At 41.0% G+C, this 20,831-nt stretch overlaps 1 protein-coding gene across 2 annotated transcripts in view; it reads left to right on the forward strand.

Moving 5' to 3' along the window:
- Nucleotides 1-20,831, forward strand: part of IFT88 (intraflagellar transport 88) — a 105,216-nt gene that overhangs the window by 22,957 nt on the left and 61,428 nt on the right. For both annotated transcript variants that reach the window (XR_016348548.1, XM_089775585.1), the window contains exons 13-15: nt 4,687-4,757; nt 6,412-6,498; nt 9,745-9,844. Coding sequence is in view for 1 of the 2 variants with exons in the window: in XM_089775585.1 (XP_089631711.1) it covers nt 4,687-4,757; nt 6,412-6,498; nt 9,745-9,844 (258 nt within the window). In the remaining variant the exon portion in view is untranslated. The remainder of the gene's footprint in view (nt 1-4,686; nt 4,758-6,411; nt 6,499-9,744; nt 9,845-20,831) is intronic.

Genomic DNA, 20,831 nt, shown 5'->3' on the forward strand with positions numbered 1-20,831 from the left:
CATGGTCATGATTTACCAGGGCTATAAGCGAATCCCCTATATCCTGTGGGAAAGTTGTGAAACTTTTTTTCCAGAGTAAAATTCTATTTCTATTCCTTTAATAGAATTCTAGGGCTGGAAGACACCTCAGGAGGTCATAAAGTCCAGCCCCCTGCCCAAAGCAGGACCAATCCCAACTAAATCATCCCAGCCAGGACTTTGTCAAGCCGGGACTTAAAAACCTCTAGGGATGGAGATTCCAACACTTCCGTAGGTAACCCATTCCAGTGCTTCACCACCCTCCTAATAAAATAGATTTTTCTAATATCCAACCTAGACCTTCCCCACTGCAACTTGAGATCCTTACTCCTTGTTATGCCATCCATCACTAGTGAGAGCAGCCTCTCTCCCTCCTCTTTGGAACCTCCCTTCAGGAAGTTGAAGGCTATCAAATTCCTCCTCACTCTTCTGCAGACTAAACAAACCCAAATCCCTCAGTCTTTCCTCATAGGTCATGCGCTCCAGCCCCCTAATCATTTTGGTCACCCTCCACTGGGCCCTCTCCAGTGCGTCCACATCCTTTCTATAGTGGGGGGCCCAGGACTGGATGCAGTACTCCAGATGTGGCCTCTCCAGTGCCGAATAAAGGGGAATAATAACTTCTCTAGATCTGCTGGAAATGCTCCTCCTAATGCACCCTAATATGCCATTAGCTTTCTTGGCTATAAGGGCACATTGTTGACTCGTCCTGCTTCTCATCCAGTGTAATCTCCAGGTACTTTTCTGCTGAAGTACCCCAACCTGTAACAATGCTTGGGATTCTTGTCCTTGTTGAACCTCATCAGATTTCTTTTGGCCCAATCCTCTAATTTGTCTAGGTCACACTGGACCCTATCCCTGCCCTCCAATGTAACTACCTCTCCCCCTTCTTTATGGTGGACCTTAAAGATGTTGTAGGACTAAATATTGCTTGTCATTCAGCATAATTTTGGAATAAAATTCCACATCTGGTAGAAAAGAAGATACTTTTTGTGACAGATTGATGGGATGGGCAGGAGCTTCTTTTAACCTACTATGAAGTTTGATCTTTTAAAAATAATCCTAGACAGCCTAATCAATGCTCAAAGGCAAATCAAATTCATTTATCACACACACTGACATTGTTTGGTAAACTGGGCATAAGAAAAGCATGTGTGTTTCAATGTGGCCAAAATGTTAAGTCCTTTCTAGGAATAAAGAATATAAACATTATTAAAAGGATGGAAGGGAGATATCCTTGGAAGCAGTGACTCAGAAGAAGACTGGGTGTCATGGTAAATAATCAGCTGAACATGAGTTCCCATTATGATGCTACATCTAAAAGAGCTAATACAAATTTTGGATGTGTAAATAGGAGACTATCAAGTAGGAGTGGAGAGATTATACTCCTGCATTTGGCACTGGTGAAGAGGCCCTGGAATAGAGTATCTAGTTCAAAGGGCTCTATCTATTTGGTTTTCAGAGAGAAGGCTAAATCACTTTCTGTAAACACCTATACAAGGAACAGAAATTAGACTTGAGAGCATTTTACCATCTATCAGACTAAGGTGTACAACAAGATCCCAAGGTGGAATTTGAAGCTGGCCAAATTCAGACTAGAAATAAGTGCAGATTTTTAACAATGAGATTAATTAGTCACTACAATAACTTAGCCAGTATTGTAGTGGATTTTCCAACCCAGGAAAGTTTTAAATCAAGATTGGATCTTTTTCTAAAAGATATACTGTACTGCGAACAGGAATTGTAGGAAATTCTATGGCCTATATTCTACAGGAGGTCAGGCTACATGATTGCAGTGCTCCCTTCTGGTTTAATAATATTTGTATTGATTAGATATCCTCAGCAAATACATGGGGGGGAGAGAGTATGTGTGTGTGTGTGTGTGTGTGTACACAATTGTTTTTTAGATGTGCTGTGTGTGACACAAAAGACTTAATAGACTCTAGAGATGAAAAAGGCCAATGATTATGTATAATCATAGAACCTGAAGATAGAAAAGGTCTCTTTTACATATCATAGTCAGACTCCCTGTCTACCAAGGTTTCCTGTACGTTGTGTGCCTGCACAGGTACTCCACCCTTTTCTGAGCTCTGCCCAGAAGTGCAGGGAGCTCAGCTGATTGGTTTGAGAAGTGGGGAGGCACTCACCCTCTCAGAGGAGCAGAATCAGCAGCAGCTGCTGCTGCTATCTGCTATAAATGGAGAAGCTGGCCCCAGTCTCTACTCCAGAGCTGGGCAGAAGATGATCAGCGGGCCTAATCTGGCCATGAGAGCCTCAGCTGGCTCCCTGCCTGCCCCATGAACTACCTTGGCACTCCGGCTTGTGTGCTTGTGATTGCTGAGAACCTGGAGGGAGGGGAGACAGGCTTCTCATGCTGCCTCTGGCCCCAGTAGCTCCCATTGGCTGGCTTCACCCAATAGCAGCTGCCTGTTTGTGAGACAAAGGCAGCATGTGAAGTGCCCTTCCTTCCTCATCCTCCGGGCTCACAGCATTCAGTTTAGAGCAATAAACATGGCTCCTGCACCTCCCTTGAATAGATACTGGTCCTGGAAGGCAGGGAGCTTGGCTAAGAAACCTGCTGGGCTGCTGGCTGGGAGCCAGGTAAGATCTCTCAGCTAGAGCCTATCTCTGGCACTCCAGCCCCTCCCTCCCCCAACCTTCTGCCCTCCTTTCTGCACCCCTACCTCATGTAACCTTCTTCTCCACTCCTCCAAGCTCCATACACCTTCCCAGACACTGCATCCCCTCCTACACTCTTCCTCAGGTCACAACCCCCTTTCAGACCTTGCACCCCAGTCCCCTCTCACAGCCCAAATCTCTGCACCCCCTTGTGTACTTCTGCCCTAGGTCACAATTCCCTCCCAGGCCTTGCACCCCCTCCTTACACCAGTCCATTATTCCAGGTCACAATCCCCTACTTCACCCAAACTCCCTCCCAGATCCCACACCCCAGTCCCTTACCTTAAGCTCTCTTCTGCACCCAGCCTCCATCCCAGACTCTGCACCTCCTCCATTAATATAATGGAAGAGTGCAGCCCTCAACCACTTACCAAATTCTTGGTGTCTCCCATCAAAAATTATTGTCCACCCCTGTGTTAGTGGCTTAAGGTAAGAAAGAAAAAGATTCTTTTAACAGAATTTTGTTGAGTGTTGCAAGATACCTAAAACTCTGTTCTTAATGATTTTTTTTTAATCCTGTGTTACTAATTATGGAGATATACCTACCTCATAGGGCTGGAAGAGACCTTGAAAGGTCATCAGATCCAGTCCCCTGCCTTCACAGCAGGACCAAATACCATCCCTGACAGATTTGCCCCAGAGCCCTACATGGTCCCCTCAAGATTGAGTTTGCAACCCTGGGTTTAGCAGGCCAATGCTCAAACCACTGAGCTATCCCTTCATACATGGTAATTTGTATTGCATTAAGACCAGATCTTTGCTATCTGCTAGAGTGCTGGCTCTTAGGAGTCAGAAGCAGCAAGTACTAAGTGTGATGCTAGCTTTTTTGTAGGATGAAACCTTATATGCAAGATCTTTGAAACATGCATCTGTAGACAGAAAGAGTGATAATACATGTACTCCAAGGTCTCAGAGGGATAGCCGTGTTAGTCTGTAACTAAAAAATTTAAAAAACAGCGATCATCCTATAGAACCTTAGACTAATAAAAATATATAAAAAATTATAGTATCATGACCAGGGCTCGACAAATAATGTAATCTACTCTCCTGTGGCGAGTAGATTACAACCTGGAAGAGCTGGCGCAGAGTGATCTGCACACGCGCAGAGTGCAGAACAACGCGGCTGGCGAGCAGGGCTTGCCACTGCTAGGCGAGCCCCGATCATGAGCTTTCGTGGACACAACCCACTTCTTTGTCCAATGGTACTGTTAATTTTCTTTGATTTCATATTAAATAATTATAAGCATTACTCCTTGTTAATTATCCCTTGTTTTAACATATTTTCTTTCACGCCTATGGACTATATGTATGTATGTATGTAATATATATATTTATATCTATGGTTTTGTATGTACTGGTGTGTACACATCCACATACTAATCAATATTAGTGTTGCACGTAAGAAATTTCAATCCACCCAAAAGAAAATTCAACCTGCCCAAGGATGGAAAATCTTAAAGGGAACATTGCTGTCAACCTTGCTGAATTGGAGCCTCTATGCAGCACTAAACATGTGCCTGACTTGAAGCATATGAGTTATCCTATTGCTTCAATGGGATGACTCATATGCTTATGAACCTTGCTGAATCAGGGTCATAGATTTGATACACAAGAGTACTATAGTTGGTGACTTATGTGGTTAAGGTGAAGTATGATCCACATACTGTAGCAGAGAAACAGTACAAGGCTACTAGTCACAAATGTAAGTATTTTTAATTTTGTAATTAGAATTCATTAACTACAACCAATAGTTATTAGTTCAAAGGTCAGAGGATAGCAACCTATAAAATGGTAAACAAAAAAACAAAAAACCCCAAACCATCTTTTATACAAAGTTCTTTAAAAAATGACAATCTGATTATTCAGTTGAAATATGCCTTTTAAAAATGTATAGAATGTAATATATCAGTTGTTTCTTATAGTCTGTATTAATGTACATATATGGATATACCTTATATATAAATATACATTTCCAAAATTTATTTTCAGGATGATCCACATACTAACCTATTGATTGAAGCCATTAAAAATGACCAACTAAGGCAAATGGAACGTGAAAGGTAATACTGGAAACATAGGTCCCTATCCATTTCAAATATGCCTTCATGATTGCTAACATGTGGAAATTGCCACCAGCTTTCCAAGCTGCAAAGCACAAGAGCTATTCCTAAGGCCACATCTATACTTGTCTTACATGGAAGTTCGAATTAAGATACGCAACTCCAGCTAGGTTAATTACGTAGCTGGAGTCACTGTGCCTTAATTGGAACTTCAGCTCTATCTCTACTGTTGGAGATCAATAGGACGAAATGTTCCTGTGAATTTCCCTTACTCCTCACAATTCAAGGAATACTGCCATCAACGGGGGATGCCCTTAGTTTTGATTTTGCGGGTCTTTACTAGACGCAATAAATCAAACTCCAGAAGATCAACCACCACAGCTTCAATCTTCCAGGAAGTGAAGACATGGCTGGATGGAATGACCTTAAAGTACTATGTAAACTTCCTGATAATGACTGCTGGGCTTGTGAAAGTATCAGAAGACATACTAGATTCACTAAAGCAGATGGGCAGTTTTTGGTCTAGTTGTCTGAGAAATAGCCAAGGAATAAGATTTTTAAGGGACCTTCAGAAACCAATTTCCTTGTGTAACATCTCCATTTTGAAGCTCAGCCACGCAGAACATAGGGTACCATTGTTCTGAAGATGTCTTCCAACTCCTAACTGTTAGTTAGGAACTGGGGAGGTATTTGATTTAAAAAATAAAGAAGCAAAAATAGAAAAAACATGGCCATTGGTCTCAATCCTGTGTATCCCTTTGGATTGGGATAGGGAAGACCAAAAAAATGAAGACCAAGACATTGTAAACCACTTGTTTAGGCAAGTTCCCCATCAGTGAAGTACACTGTTCAGGGGTTAATTTTCTGAACCCTATGCAAAAGCCACATGGAAGTGCATATGAGCATGTTAGATCACTGCAAAATACCCAGCATATGTGGTGTACTGGCACTAAAAGACTAAATACTAGACTGTAGGGGTATTATGTAGTGTAGCTGGGAACAAGCCTCCCAGCCTGGGTAAGCCAAGCTTGAACTAGCAGGAATCAAGCGAGTGTGCTAAAAATAGCAATGTGAACACTGCAGCTCTAGCAGAGGCTCAGGTTCACCACCTTACCTCAGAACCACGGGTTTGGTGGTCTTGAAAGCTCAAGGTGTTACTTGAACTACAAAATCCATGCTGCTATTTTTAGCATGCTACCATAAGTCCCGCTAGCATGAGTCTGTTCTACCATGCTTACTATCAGCTGCCCTATAAACATATCCCATGGGGCTTTTAATATTTGGAGATATTTTTTCTGTATGATAAATTATTATGCTCCTATCTCATATGCTGCAGTAGGATTGTTATGTAATGGCATATTTTAGTGGCTAACCTCTCTCTTGGATTTGTACAAGTCTCACAAAATTTCTGGCCCTAGGAAATACTGTAACATCCCCAATCTAATATATTACTCATTGAAAGGTGTAATATTATCATTAAATTATACTATTATTTTACTGGTGTCTTGCTTAAACAATAATATAGATGTTCAGATTTAGTTGGTGAATAGCAATTCAAGGCACGGGATAAGATACCGGTAACCTAGTTTTTTATGTTTTTATATATACTTTTTCTAAACACTGATATTGAAATATATCTAATTTAATTCCTTAGGAAAAGCATGGCAGAAAAATATATCATGACAGCTGCTAAATTGATTGCACCAGCAATTGAAACCTCCTTTGCCATAGGCTATGACTGGTAGGAGATAGTTTTCTTCAGTTTAACTATGCATACCAATTTCTGTCCATAATCATTAAATCAAGTTCACAAAATTAGAAACCTGGGAAATGTAGCATTTGAGTTGCACTTTTCAAACAAAGCATCCAATGTACTTTCCGTCACCCTGATTGCAGTGCCCTGAAAAAAATCAGAAATACTGTGCTTTACCATGTACAAAACTATTTACTTGCATCACGGACCATAGAAACTCAAATGTCAGTCATATAATTATTGACTACATTCATACGAAGAACTTGTACAAGAATCTTACAAATTCCGTATTAGACAGATCACATACAGAAGATAATCATTTTGAACTGTTCATTAAGTGCCTAAATGTGACATGCTGAAGACATACGTGCCTTACTCTTCTAGTGCTAATGACTTCACACAAGATCAGGGCCTCTGATACATATACAGATCAGTTGTTTAAATATTATTAGAGCTATCTTGTCTCCATTTATAAACCTTATGCCTAGATCATGCTATTAGAATATTTGCACAAGTATAAAAATTAATGTGATGATAAAGCACTCATTAGCATCAGAGATGTATATGTACTAATATATTAAAATAAAGTTTTCTGGTACATATACAGGCAGTCCCCGAGTTACACAGATCCGACTTATGTCGGATCCGCACTTACGAACGGGGCTTTCTCGCCCCGGAGCTCGCAGGCAGCGGGACCGCCCAGAGCGCAGCGGTCCCACCACCTCGACCTCCGGGGCGAGAAAAGCTGCTCCCGGTGCCCCATGTCTGCTGGGGACCGTCTCCAGCAGACCAGGGACACCGGAAGCAAAGCCGCAGCCACAGCGGGGTGCCGCGCGTCTGAGGCTTTGCTCTGGCAAAGCCTCAGACGCGCGGCACCCCGCTGCCGCTGCAGCTTTGCTCCCCGTGTCCCTGGTCTGCTGGGGGGGTCGGTGCAGCTAGTGCACCCCCCCCACCGCCAGCAGACCAGGCTTTTGTTGTGGACCCTGGGGCAGAACAGCTGGGGTGCTGCCGGTTGGTCCCGCAGTGCCACTCTGGGCACTACTGGACCAACCCGGTAGCACCCCAGCTGCTCTGCCCCAGGCGTCCTGATTCAGCCGCTGCTCGTCAGTTTCAGCAGCGGCTGAATCAGGACGCCTGGGGCAGAGCAGCTGGGGTGCTACTGGGTTGGTCCAGTAGCGCCGAGGAGCGGTGCTACTGGAGCAACCCAGCAGCACCCGAGCTGCTCTGCCCCAGGTGTCCCCAAGTCAGCCGCTGCTGAAACTGACCAGCGCTGACTACAGGAAGCCCGAGGCAGAGTTGCTCTGCCCCAGGCTTCCTGGAATCAGCCGCTGATCAGTTTCAGCAGCAGCTGACTTGGGGACGCTTGGGGTTCTTAAGTTGAATCTGTATGTAAGTCAGAACTGGCGGTCAGTTTCAGCAGCGGCTGAATCTGGACGCCAGTTCCGGCTTACATACAGATTCAACTTAAGAACAAACCTACAGTCCCTATCTTGTACGTAACCCGGGGACTGCCTGTAATACTCTTCTCAAGAACAGAAAATAGTATGTAAACTCTACATGGAGAGAGTAAAGGTAATAGGGTGTCTTCTCAAATTGCAATTTGAATTCTAGGTTTCTGATCAGAGATGCAGGAAATAGGGATACAGTACCCCCTGTTTTACATGAGGCCCTGGCTGCCAGCCCCAGCCTTGGCTCCCTTACACCTCTCCAGGTCCCCCAAAGACATGGTCCTGGTCAGCAGGGTGGACAGGGGTTAGGGATCTGGCTTTCATCACCCCCACTATTGGAAGTTACTGAGCACTACAGTTTCTGATTTTTTGAAGAGATTATTGTTTGTTTAACTGTAATATTCTTTTAAAAATATGCTCTCAAATGATTGATATGTGCCTACAGCTTCAACTTCCCCAGAGGATGATTTTGTGTGAAATGTCCTTGGTATTTGGGATAATTGTAATATGGAAGTGAAGCAAGTTTGTTGAGGAAAGAGGGCTTTTGCCTACTCATTTCTCCTGCCCATAGAAATGAAAATAAGTTGCCACTGTTACCGCTCTATATTTATAAATATACATAAGCATAGATTAATTTATTCATCATGCATTGTCTGTGCATATCTGTAGGTTCATGTAGGCATATGTACATTTATTTTTTCATTTTCATTCAGCTTTCCCTAATACTGCCTCTGTTCACTAAATGTTTGCCATGAATACACATATGCCTGTAGTCAAATATTGAAAAAAGTTATTCTTTATGTAATAACTTATGACAAAGTCAGGGATATTCACTTAGTGGTTAATTAAATGACTTTTGATTGAGCGTTTGTGTATATTGGGGCAGATTCACTTATATACTCTATCTGCCTTGCCTGACTCCATCCACAGAAAAATATTGAAAATCTAGTTTACCCAGACATTTAAAATGAGTTTTCAGCTACTTTGCATTGAATTCAAGGCATATTATGGATACATCTGTGCATAATCAGATGAATTTTTTAGAAAAATTAAGTACTGTAGGCATGCTTATTATGTAGATTTCTTGACTTGTTATTGAGGTCTCTCAAACTTCAGTTAAAAAAGAAGTTTGTGCAACTTACTAACGAGACTATTGTCTGATGTTCCATGAGGGATTGATGCAGTATTCAGGTCTGTTTGTCTCTTTTGGTTAAATAAGGTTTTAAATCAGGCCATCTCTGGCTTCTTCTCTCATAGTCTATTTTGTAATGTTTTCAATACAATCCCTTTCCTGTGATGCCAAGAGGTATCTATGGACTTTCTTGAGACGTGATTTACATGCCATACAAGCTATAACATCTGCTATGTTTGATGGTGAAAATTTGCAGCAATAAAAAAGCATTCACTTCCAGAGACATGCCAGAGAGGGGATTCTTTAATCAGTTTAAGTCCAGACCATCTAGAAGATCAGACTGTCTATATAATAAAGATCCTAGCCCATACCACCAGTCCTTTCCAGAACATATCACCCTAAAAAGCCCAAAGAAGTGCTGAGTTGAAGAGATTGCCTCAGTGGATGGAGAGTTATAAATGTTCAGTTCCATGTCTGCTTTCTTTTCCTGGTACCACGGAGTCAAAATAATTAAAGACTGTTCTACAGGGAATGAACAAGAAGAGGGGATGACTGTTTAGCATCATGCTAAACATTGCATCACATGAATTGATGTGACAGTGCAGATACATTTTACTTATATTAACTATTTCTGTGGATTCCTTTTTGTTGTAGGTGTGTCGAAGTAGTAAAAGCTTCCCACTATGTAGAATTAGCCAATGATCTGGAAATAAATAAAGCAATTACATATTTGAGGCAAAAGGACTTCTATCAGGTAATGTACCTTTTAAAAACATTTTTTGAGTATTGTATTGGTGAGGCTATGTCTACAATGTTTTTGGGAATAGACGGATTCATGCTAGTTAGTGCACAAAATAGCACTGTGGATGTTGTGACATAGGCAGGGACTCAAGCTAACCACCCAAGCTCAGATCCAGAAGTTTGACTAGTGTTGAGTCAAGGTGCTAGCCTGAAACATGGCCTATGCCACAATGTCCACACTTCTCTTTTCAGTGTACTAGTTCTGTTCAAATTAGGGCGAGTTTGTCTATCTGGACTAAGAGGTGTACTCCCAGCTCCAGTGTAGACATACTTTTGTAAAGAACCAAGGCCATATTTGTCCAGCAAAAGCTTCCTTTTTAATAGTCACTCTGAACCTTGATAAGAATGTTAATTGGTCTTTATTAAACTAATTCTACAAAACATTAATTGGAGAGGGCTTTACCTACATTAAATTTGTCTGTTGTCACAGGAGTTACTAGGAATTTGGGGGAGATGGTTGGGAGATGACAAGGTAATCTCTACGCCAGATTTTAACACTGAGAGGGAGGAAAACAAAGTAAGAAAGGATATAGCTGGGGGTAGGAGAATGAACATGAGGAAGGGTGGGGTGGATACTAGTCTAATAGGTCATATTGGAGGTATAACATCTGTGCCAAATTGGGTAAAGAATGTGAATGAGGCCAAACAGCAAAAATTAAGATGTTTGTACACCAATGCGAGGAGCCTAGGTAACAAAAAGGAGGAACTAGAGCTATTGGTCCAGGAAGTGAAACCAGATATTATAGGAATAACAGAAACATGGTGGAATACTAGGCATGACTGGAGTACAGGTATTGAAGGGTATGTGTTGTTTAGGAAAGACAGAAATAAGGGTAAAGGTGGTGGAATCGCATTGTATATCAAAGATGAGGTAGATTGTAAAGAAATAAAAAGTGATGGAATGGAGAAGACAGAGTCCGTTTGGGCAAAAATCACATTGGGGAAGAAAACTATCATATCCTCCCCGGGGATAGTGCTTGGGGTGTGTTATAGACCACCAGGATCCAATTTGGATATGGATAGAGACCTCTTTAATGTTTTTAATGAAGTAAATACTCATGGAAACTGTGTAATCATGGGAGATTTCAACTTTCCAGATATAGACTGGAGAACAAGTGCTAGTAATAATAATAGGGCTCAGATTTTCCTAGATGTGATAGCTGATGAATTCCTTCATCAAGTAGTTGCTGAACCAACAAGGGGGGATGCTATCTTAGATTTAGTTTTGGTGAGTAGCGAGAACCTCATAGATGAAATGGTTGTAGGAGACAACCTTGGCTCGAGTGATCATGAGCTAATTCAGTTTAAATTAAATGGAAGGATAAACAAAAATAAATCTGAGACTAGGGTTTTGGATTTCAAAAGGGCTAACTTTAGTAAATTAAGGAAATTAGTTAGGGAAGTTGATTGGACTAAAGAAATTATGGATCTTAAAGTGGAGGAGGCCTGGAATTATTTTAAGTTAAAGTTGCAGAAGCTGTCAGAAGCCTGTATCCCTAGAAAAGGGAAAAAATTTATAGACAGGAGTGTTAGACCAAGCTGGATGAGCAAGCATCTCAGAGAGGTGATTAAGAAAAAGCAGAAAGCATATAAGGAGTGGAAAATGGGAGGGATCAGTAAAGAAAGCTACCGTATTGAGTTTAGAGCATGTAGGGATAAAGTGAGAAAGGCTAAAAGTCAGGTAGAGTTGGACCTTGCAAAGGGAATTAAAACCAATAGTAAAATGTTTTATAGCCATATAAATAGGAAAAAAACAAAAAAAGAAGAAGTAGGACCACTAATTACTAAGGATGGAGTGGAGGTTAAGGATAATCTAGGAATGGCCCAATATTTGAACAAATACTTTGCTTCAGTCTTTAATGAGGCTAATGAAGATCCTAGGGATAATGTTAAGTTAACAAATGGGACTGAGGATAAGGAGGTAGATATTACCATATCCAAGGTGAAAGCCAAACTTGAACAGCTTAATGGGAGTAAATCGGGGGGCCCAGATGGTCTTCATCCAAGAATATTAAAGGAACTGGCACATGAACTTGCAAGTCCATTAGCAAAAATTTTTAATAAATCTCTAAACTCGGGTTGTACCATTTGACTGGAGAATTGCTAATATAGTTCCGATTTTTAAGAAAGGGAAAAAAAGCGACCCAGGTAACTATAGGCCTGTTAGTTTGACATCTGTAGTATGTAAGATCCTGGAAAAAATTTTGAAGGAGAAAGTAGTTAGAGATATTGAGGCTAATGGCAATTGGGACAAATTACAACATGGTTTTACAAAAGGTAGATCGTGCCAAACCAACCTGATCTCTTTTTTTGAGAAAGTAACAGATTTTTTAGATAAAGGAAATGCAGTGGATCTAATCTACCTCGACTTTAGTAAGGCATTTGATACAGTACCACATGGGGAATTATTGGTTAAATTGGAAAAGATAGGGATTAATATGAAAGTTGAGAGGTGGATAAGCAACTGGTTAAAGGGGAGACTACAGCGGGTCATACTGAAAGGTGAACTGTCAGGTTGGAGGAAGGTTACTAGCGGAGTTCCTCAGGGATCAGTTTTGGGGCCAATTTTATTTAATCTTTTTATTGCTGATCTTGGCACCAAAAGTGGAAGTGTCCTAATAAAATTTGCAGATGACACAAAGTTGGGAGCTATTGCCAATTCAGAAAAGGATCGGGATATCATACAGGAAGATCTGGATGATCTTGTAAATTGGAGTGATAGCAATAGGATGAAATTTAATAGTGAGAAGTGTAAGGTTATGCATTTAGGGATTAATAACAAGAATTTTAGTTATAAGCTGGGGACATATCAGTTGGAAGTAATGGAGGAGGAGAAGGACCTCGGAGTCCTGGTTGATTATAGAATGACTATGAGCCGCCATTGTGACATGGCCGTGAAAAAGGCTAATACGATCTTGGGATGTATTAGGCGAGGTATTTCCAGTAGGGATAAGGAGGTGTTAGTGCCATTATACAAGGCATTGGTGAGACCCCATTTGGAATACTGTGTTCAGTTCTGGTCTCCCATGTTTAAGAAGGATGAATTCAAACTGGAACAGGTACAAAGAAGGGCCACTAGGATGATCCGAGGAATGGAAAACCTGTCTTATGAAAGGAGACTCAAGGAGCTTGGCTTGTTTACTTTAACCAAAAGAAGGCTGAGGGGGGATGTGATTGCACTTTTTAAATATATTAGAGGGATATATACCAGGGAGGGAGAGGAATTATTTAAGTTTAATACCAATGTGGACACAAGAACAAATGGATATAAGCTGGCTAGTAGAAAGTTTAGACTTGAGATTAGACGAAGGTTTCTAACCATTAGAGGAGTGAAGTTCTGGAACGGCCTTCCAAGGGAAGTAGTGGGGGCAAAAGATCTATCTGGTTTCAAGATTAAACTAGATGGGTTTATGAAGGGGATGGTTTGATGAGATAACATGATTTTGGTAACTAATTGACCATTCATTATCAGTGGGAAATAGGTCAATGGAGGGATGATAGGAGTTACTATAGAGAACCTTCTGGGTGTCTGGCTGATGAGTCTTGCCCACATGCTCAGGGTTTAGCTGATCGCCATATTTGGGGTCGGGAAGGAATTTTCCTCCAGGGTAGATTGGCAGAGGCCCTGGAGGTTTTTCGCCTTCCTCTGTAGCATGGGGTACAGATCACAGCATAAGGATTCTCTGCATCTTGGGGTCTTCAAAGTATTTGAAGGCTTCAATATCTGAGATATAGGTGAGAGGATTATTCTAGGAGGGGTGGGTGAGATTTTGTGGCCTGCACTGTGCAGGGGGTTGGACTGGATGATCATAATGGTCCCTTCTGACCTTGAAGTCTATGAGTCCAGAGAATAAGCAGATGCACTTGCTGTTATATTATCACTTGTGATATTGTAACAGTGACATCCTGCATATTTACTTCTGCACTCCATTAGGGTACCATAATCTGTGTCAAAAGGCAGTCCATCTTCTTGTCCTTCCTTGCAAGGACAAACTTAGGAAACAGAGATAAGGCAGTGGCCCCAAGAATTAAACATTAGAACATGTTTATACAGCAGTGTTTTTCAAAGTGGTCCGTGGACTCATGCTGAGAAAGCTGCTACTGGGCTGCTCTGGTTTGTTTACTTACTGGCTCCACAGCTGCGGAGCCTTGTGGCTCCTATTGGCTGCAGTTTGCCATTTGCAGCCAAGGGGAGCCGAGGGCTTGGCTGCAGTTCCCCATTTGCAGCCAATGTGAGCTGCAAGGCTCTGTGGCTGCAGAGCCAATAAGTAAAAAAAAAACCGGAGCGGCCCGGTAGCAGCTTTCTCAGAATGGCTCCATGGTCCACTTTGAAACACACTGCTATAAAATATAGTCTTTCCATACTTAGACTTTTTGGGGGTAGGAAGAGACAGAAGTCTGTCTTTACTATATTTTTAAATTAATTCTATTGGAACAAAAAAAGTGAACCTAAAATACATATATCTTAACAATAAAGGGTTTTAGGGTCACCTTTCTATTTGATATTCTAAGGGCTTGTTCCTCCTCAAAGTAGCACTGGTTTAACCATTTTAATTCATTTTAAAATGATTAGTAAACCCGTGCAAACACTGGTATGGACATTCCGATTTAAACCTGGCTTATTGTTAGCATAATTCAATTAGGATTTCCATCTGTCTAAGAATTGTGTACCTTTGTTACCCAGTCTTTCCTGCTTTAGCCCAGACCATCTGTCTCTTCTACCTGTTCTGTCTTGTCTTTTAGACTGTAAGGTAGGGTAGAGTGAAAGAATTACGTCTCGTGTCTTGCTTGCAACACTCCTATTAATGCATTCCAGAGTCATGTTTGTTTGTTTTTGCAGCAGTGTCACACTGTTGACTCCTGTGTAACTTGTGGTCCACTATGACTCCTAAATCTCTTTGTGCAGTACTCCTTCCTAGACAATCACTTCTCATTATGTATGTGTGAAACTGATTGTTCCTTACTAAGTGGGTACTTTACATTTATCCTTATTAAACTTCATCCTGTTTGCCTCAGACCATTTCTCTAGTTTGTCCAGATCATTTTGAATTTTGACACTATCCTCCAAAGCACTTGCAACCCCTCCCAGCTTGGTATCATCTGCAAACATAATAAGCATACTCTCTATGCCATCATCTAAATTGTTGATGAAGATATTAAACAGAACCAGTCCCAAAACAGACCCCTGTCAAACCCTACTTGTTATGCCCTTCCAGCATGATTGTGAACCATTAATACTCTCTGAGAATGGTTATCCAGCCAGTTATGCACCCACCTTATAGTAATCCCATCTAGGTTGTATTTCCCTAGGTTATTGATAAGAAGGTCATGCGAGACCATGTCAAATGCCTTACTAAAGTCTAGGTATACCACGTCCAACGCTTCTCCCTTATCCACAAGACTTGATATCCAATCAAAGGAAGCTATCAAATTGTTCTTTACAAATCCATGCTGGCTTGTTACATATTGCCTTATTATCTTCCAGATGTTTGCAGATGGATTCCTTAATTACTTGCTCCATTATCTTTCCTGGTACAGAAGTTAAACTGACTTGTCTGTAGTTTCCTAGGTTGTTCTTACTTCCCTTTTTATAGATGAGCACTATATTTGCCCTTTTCCAGTCTTCTGGAATCTCTCCCGAGTTCCATGATTTTTCAAAGATGATTACTAATGGCTCAGATACCTCCTCTATCAGATCTTTGAGTATTTTAGGATGCATTTCATCAGGTTGAGGTGACCTGAAGACTTCTAACTTTTCTAAGTAATTTTTAACTTCTAAACCTACCCCATTTCCACTAGCATTCACTATTTTAGGCATCCTGTCACAATCAAACTTCTTGGTGAAAACTGAAACAAAGAAGTCATTAAGCACTTTTGCCATTTCCAAGTTTCCTGTTACTCAGTGAAAAGGGAGAAACAATAATAGACCTACCCTGTCCTTGGTCTTCCTCTTGCTTCTAATATATTACCCTGTATGTCTCTAGCTAGATTAAGCTCGTTTTGTGTCTTTGTCTTTCTAATCTTGCCCCTGCATATCTGTGGTGTTTGCTTATATTCATTCTTTGTAATTTGATTTAGTTTCCACTTTTTATACGACTCCTTTTTGATTTTTAGATCATGTAAGATCTCCTTGTTGATCCAAGATGGTCTCCTGCCATACTTTCTATCTTTCCTATACAGTGGAATAGTTTGCTTTTGGGCCTTAATAATGTCCCTTTAAAAAAATGCCAACTCTCTTCAGTTGTTTTGCCTCTTAGTCTTGCTTTCCATGGGACCTTAATCTTAGCAGCAAGATACTAAGTGTGGTTTAATTGTGTGGTTTTTTAAATATAACTTTTGCTTTCCTCTTGCTATTGCTACTATCATTGTGTGTGTCACATTTTATTTGATATTGTAAATATAAAAAGGGAGGTACAGTATTAAAATATGGCCCTTAAGAACATAAGAACGGCTATACTGGGCCAGACCAGAGGTTCATCTAGCCCAATATCCTGTCTGCCAACAGTGGCCAATACGAGATGCCCCAGAAGGAGGGTACACAACAGGTAATCCTCATGTGATCCCTCCCCTGTCACCCACCTCCAGAGAAACAGACTAGGGACACCATTCCTACCCATCCTGGCTAATAGCTGTTGATGGACCTATCCTCCATGAATCTATCTAGCTCTTTTTTAACCCTGTTAAAGTTCTAGCCTTCACCACATCCTCTGGCAAGAAGTTCCACAGGTTGACTGTGCGCTGAGTGAAGAAAAACTTCCTTTTGTTTGTTTTAAACCTGCTGCCTATTATTTTTATTTGGTGACCCCTACTTCTTTTATTGTGGGAATAAGTAAATAACTTTTCCTTATTCACTTTTTCCATACCAGTCATGATTTTATAGACCTCTATCATATCCCCCCTTAGTCTCTTCTTTTCTAAGCTGAAAAGTCCAAGTCTTTTTAATCTGTCTTCATATGGGACCCCTTCCAAACCCCTAATCATTTTTGTTGCCCTTCTCTGAACCCTTTCCAATGCCAATATATATATTTTTTAAATGAGGCACCACATCTGTACGCAGTATTCAAGATGTGAGCATACCGTGTTTTTATATAGAGGCAATAAGATATTTTCTGTCTTATTCTCTGTCCCTTTTTTAATGACTCCTAACATTCTCTTTGCTTTTTTGACTGCCGCTACACACTGAGTGGATGTTTTCAGAGAACTATCCACAATGACTCCAAGATCTCTCTCTTGAGTAGTTGTAGCCAAATTAGTCCCCATCATATTTACATATAGTTGGGATTATTTTTTCCAATGTGCATACTTTACATTTATCAACATTAAATTTCATTTGCCATTTTGTTGCCCAATCACTTAGTTTGCTGAGATCTTTTTGAAGCTCTTCACAGTCTGCTTTGATCTTAACTATGTTGATCAATTTGGTATCATCTGCAGATTTTGCCCCCTTTCTGTTTACTCCTTTCTCTAGATCATTTATAAATAAGTTGAATAGGATTGGTTCCAGGACAGACCCTTGGGGACCTCACTAGTTACCGCTCTCCTCTCAGAAAACTTACCATTTATTCCTACCCTTTGTTTCCTGACTTTTAACCAGTTGTCAATCCATGAAAGGACCTTCCCTCTTATCCCAGGACAATTTACTTTACCTAGAAGTCTTTGGTGAGGGACCTTGTCAAAGGCTTTCTGGAAATCTAAGTATACTATATCCACTGGGTCCCCCTTGTCCACATGTTTGTTGACCCCCTCAAAGAACTCTAGCAGATTAGTAAGGCATGATTTCCCTTTACAGAATCCATGTTGACTTTCCCCCAACAATTTATATTCTTCCATGTGCTGACAATTTTATTCTTTACTATAGTTTCAGCTAATTTGCCCAGTACTGACATTAGACTTACCAGTCTGCAATTGCTAGCATCACCTCTAGAGACCTTTTAAAATATTGGTGTCACGTTAGCTATCTTCCAATCATTGGGTATAGAATCTGATTGAAAGGATAGGTTACAAACCACAGTTAATAGTTCTTCAATTTCCCATTTGAGTTCTTTCAGTACTCAATTAATTAATTAGTCCTTAATTTGCTTTAGTCTTCTAGTATAATTAGTAATGTGGCAAAGTTTCCTTGCTACACTCATAATAGAGTAAGTAAAATAGTACTTCTACTGGAAGTATTATTAAGGTTTTGTGTTTTATTTACACTCAGTTGTATCTTCCTGTTTCTTGATATATATAATTGGATTGACCCCAGAGGAACTATTTCAGAAGAGCACTTTTTTATCATTCAGATTCTAGGCCATTTTCTTGCATTCTTATAGTCTTCATTGTATTCAAATAATATCCAGTTGCTGATTCCCATAATACCCATGTTAGGGGGGGGGAACATAACAAAGAGCTGCTGCTTACTGTGTGTCATATCCTAAACCTCACAAATATTGAACTCTGCTGGGTTTCTATTGGGAGTTAATTTCAGAATTCGGTGTCCTACATTGAGAACACCACTTTCCTTTTCTTTAAGAGTTCAGTGTTTGGCGTAAAATAGCTCACCTACGTCAAACTGGTTGTAACTGTCATAATGAGATAGTGGGAAAAGATAACTGGGGTGAAAAAGCCTCTGGAGTCACTTGGTTTAGCCATTTTTATGGAGCAGGAGTTTCCTCTACATTGGTCTCTCACATGTACATATTTATCTACTCTTAAATACCCCCAAATGGTGATGCCTTACCTCCCTCTTCAGCTCATCTTATTAGTCCCTTGTCTCTAACTAAATTATTTTTTAAAAGGAAGTGTTTGAAGTCTCTCTCATTTCCATTTCCTCCATACTGCATCACTGGTATCCAGTCTTACAGGTGATGTGGTGGAAGTGTTTGCAGAGCATTACAATATTATCCTGTAATAGAATGTGGCCCAGTTCTGATGATCCACAACACACAAGTACTCTGAGAGATTTTGGATTTGGGTTCTCTCCCCTCCCCCGACAGTTGTTTGTCCATTTTGTTTTTTAACTCAATATTAATTTTTTTTTCTCTGAAGTAAATTTTCACTTAAAAAACATGGTATAGAATTATATTGAAGATTGAGGCAAATGCTTGAGACAGATGGAAAATGTTAGTTTCTTGTGTCCTCATCAGAGTGATAGAATGAGAATGTAGAATGTTGACTACCATGGTTTAACTGCAGAAGATTCATTGTCTAAAGTTAAAAAAGAAAGAAATAATATTGAATAATAGCATGTTTTAAAGCAGAAACTGTACTGTCTTGGTTTCCTACAGGTTGGACTTCCCTGATTCAGCACCCTCGGGACCTAAGCTGTCCCAAACCAGGGAGTTTGCTGGACCAGGGGAGGTCAGCGCTTCCGTGCTGACTTCCCCGCTCTTGGTCTCTGGCATGGGCTCTCCACACTGCTGCCCCAGGGTCTCCCGGGGTTCCCAGTGGAACCCGCTTGGCCACTGCCAGCCCCACTTGCCAGAGGGTGTTCCCTGGGGTTCCCAGCTGGGTCCACTTGCCGCCGGTCCTGTTGCACTAGCTCTCCAGCTGGGACTGCTCAGCCACCTGGCCCCACAAGGAGGGCCACCCAACTACCACTGGGGATTCCAGCCGCCTGCCTCTACCAGAGACTGCTTAGTCACCCTGGCCCCACTGCCACAAGGGGCTTCTCAGGATTCCTGGCTGGGGCCACCTGGCCACCAGCAGCCCAGCTGCAGCTGGGGATTCCTTGATTGGGGCCGGTCACGTGGCCCAGCTGATGCTGGGGGGTCCTTGGCTGGGGAGGGAGCTCCCAGGCGCTGCCTGGCCCCATTAATGCCAGGGTTTTCCCAGCCAGGAATGGGGATCTCCAGCCACCTTTGCTCTGCTAATGCAGGGCGGGATGGCTCCGCCGATGCCACGTAGCCCAGCCAGGGCTCCCCAACCCATGTGTTGCTTTCTTCTCTGGAGCTCTTTGGTCCACCAACATCTGTGGTCCTGCCGGTCCATGGATGTTGCCGGACTGGAGAGTCCTGGATTTGGGAGGTTCCACCTATACTGAATTATTAAATCATAAGACTAGAAGGGATCTTGAGAGGTCATCTAGTCCAGTCCCCTGCATCAACATGAAAAATAAGCAAGTGTAGTAATATGTTAGAGGATTTGGTCTTTTCCAACCTGTCCTGCAATATGCAAACATTTGCTTACTCTTTCCTTTAAATAAGTTCTATACTTCTTTCATACTTTTTGAGTTCAATTAATTGCCTGTACAAAATCTATCTGTGGTGGGTATAAAATATTAGGTCCCTGGATGATATTAATTCTGCCAAGAACCCCCCTTTTAAAATTGTTTTTTTGACACAGCTATTTTAACAAGACAACCAAGAGGCTTCCTATGACCTGACAACTTCCATGTTCCATGACCTGACTAAATGTGAAATATACGTAATACATAAGTGAATTATTTTCTTAAACTGGATACCCCATACAGATTCAAATTCCTGGTAGCTTTGCACTCCACACTCAGAAGACAAGAAATGTGAAATTAAGAGAATGCACTACCTTAACACTCAATTATATATATATATGTATTATGATGGTCTTTACTTACATGATCATAAAATTTCTCAAATATATAATGAAAAAATTCTATAACTTTAAATATAAGTTAAGACAACCTGTAACCATGTTACTATACACACAGAGAAATGGTGTACACATAATATGCTCTTCCCTAATTTTCACTTGTCCTAAATTTCCAACTTTTGCATTACTCTAGCATTTTATCCAAAGAAAATATAAAAAAAGAAGTCCAGTTCCTGGGGTAAAAGTTTGGATAGAATTTGATAAAATTCAAAAAAATGTGCTTTGTCTGAACAACAGCAAACTCAAAAACAACAGGTGGGCTTTTTGCTCAGACTTCCAAAAACAACAACAAAAACACCTCACGCCATCATTCTTCTTTGGCTGAAGAACAAACA

The sequence above is a fragment of the Pelodiscus sinensis genome, chromosome 1, assembly GCF_052426305.1.
Source record: "Pelodiscus sinensis isolate ZL-2025 chromosome 1, ASM5242630v1, whole genome shotgun sequence".
Taxonomy (NCBI): domain Eukaryota; kingdom Metazoa; phylum Chordata; order Testudines; family Trionychidae; genus Pelodiscus; species Pelodiscus sinensis.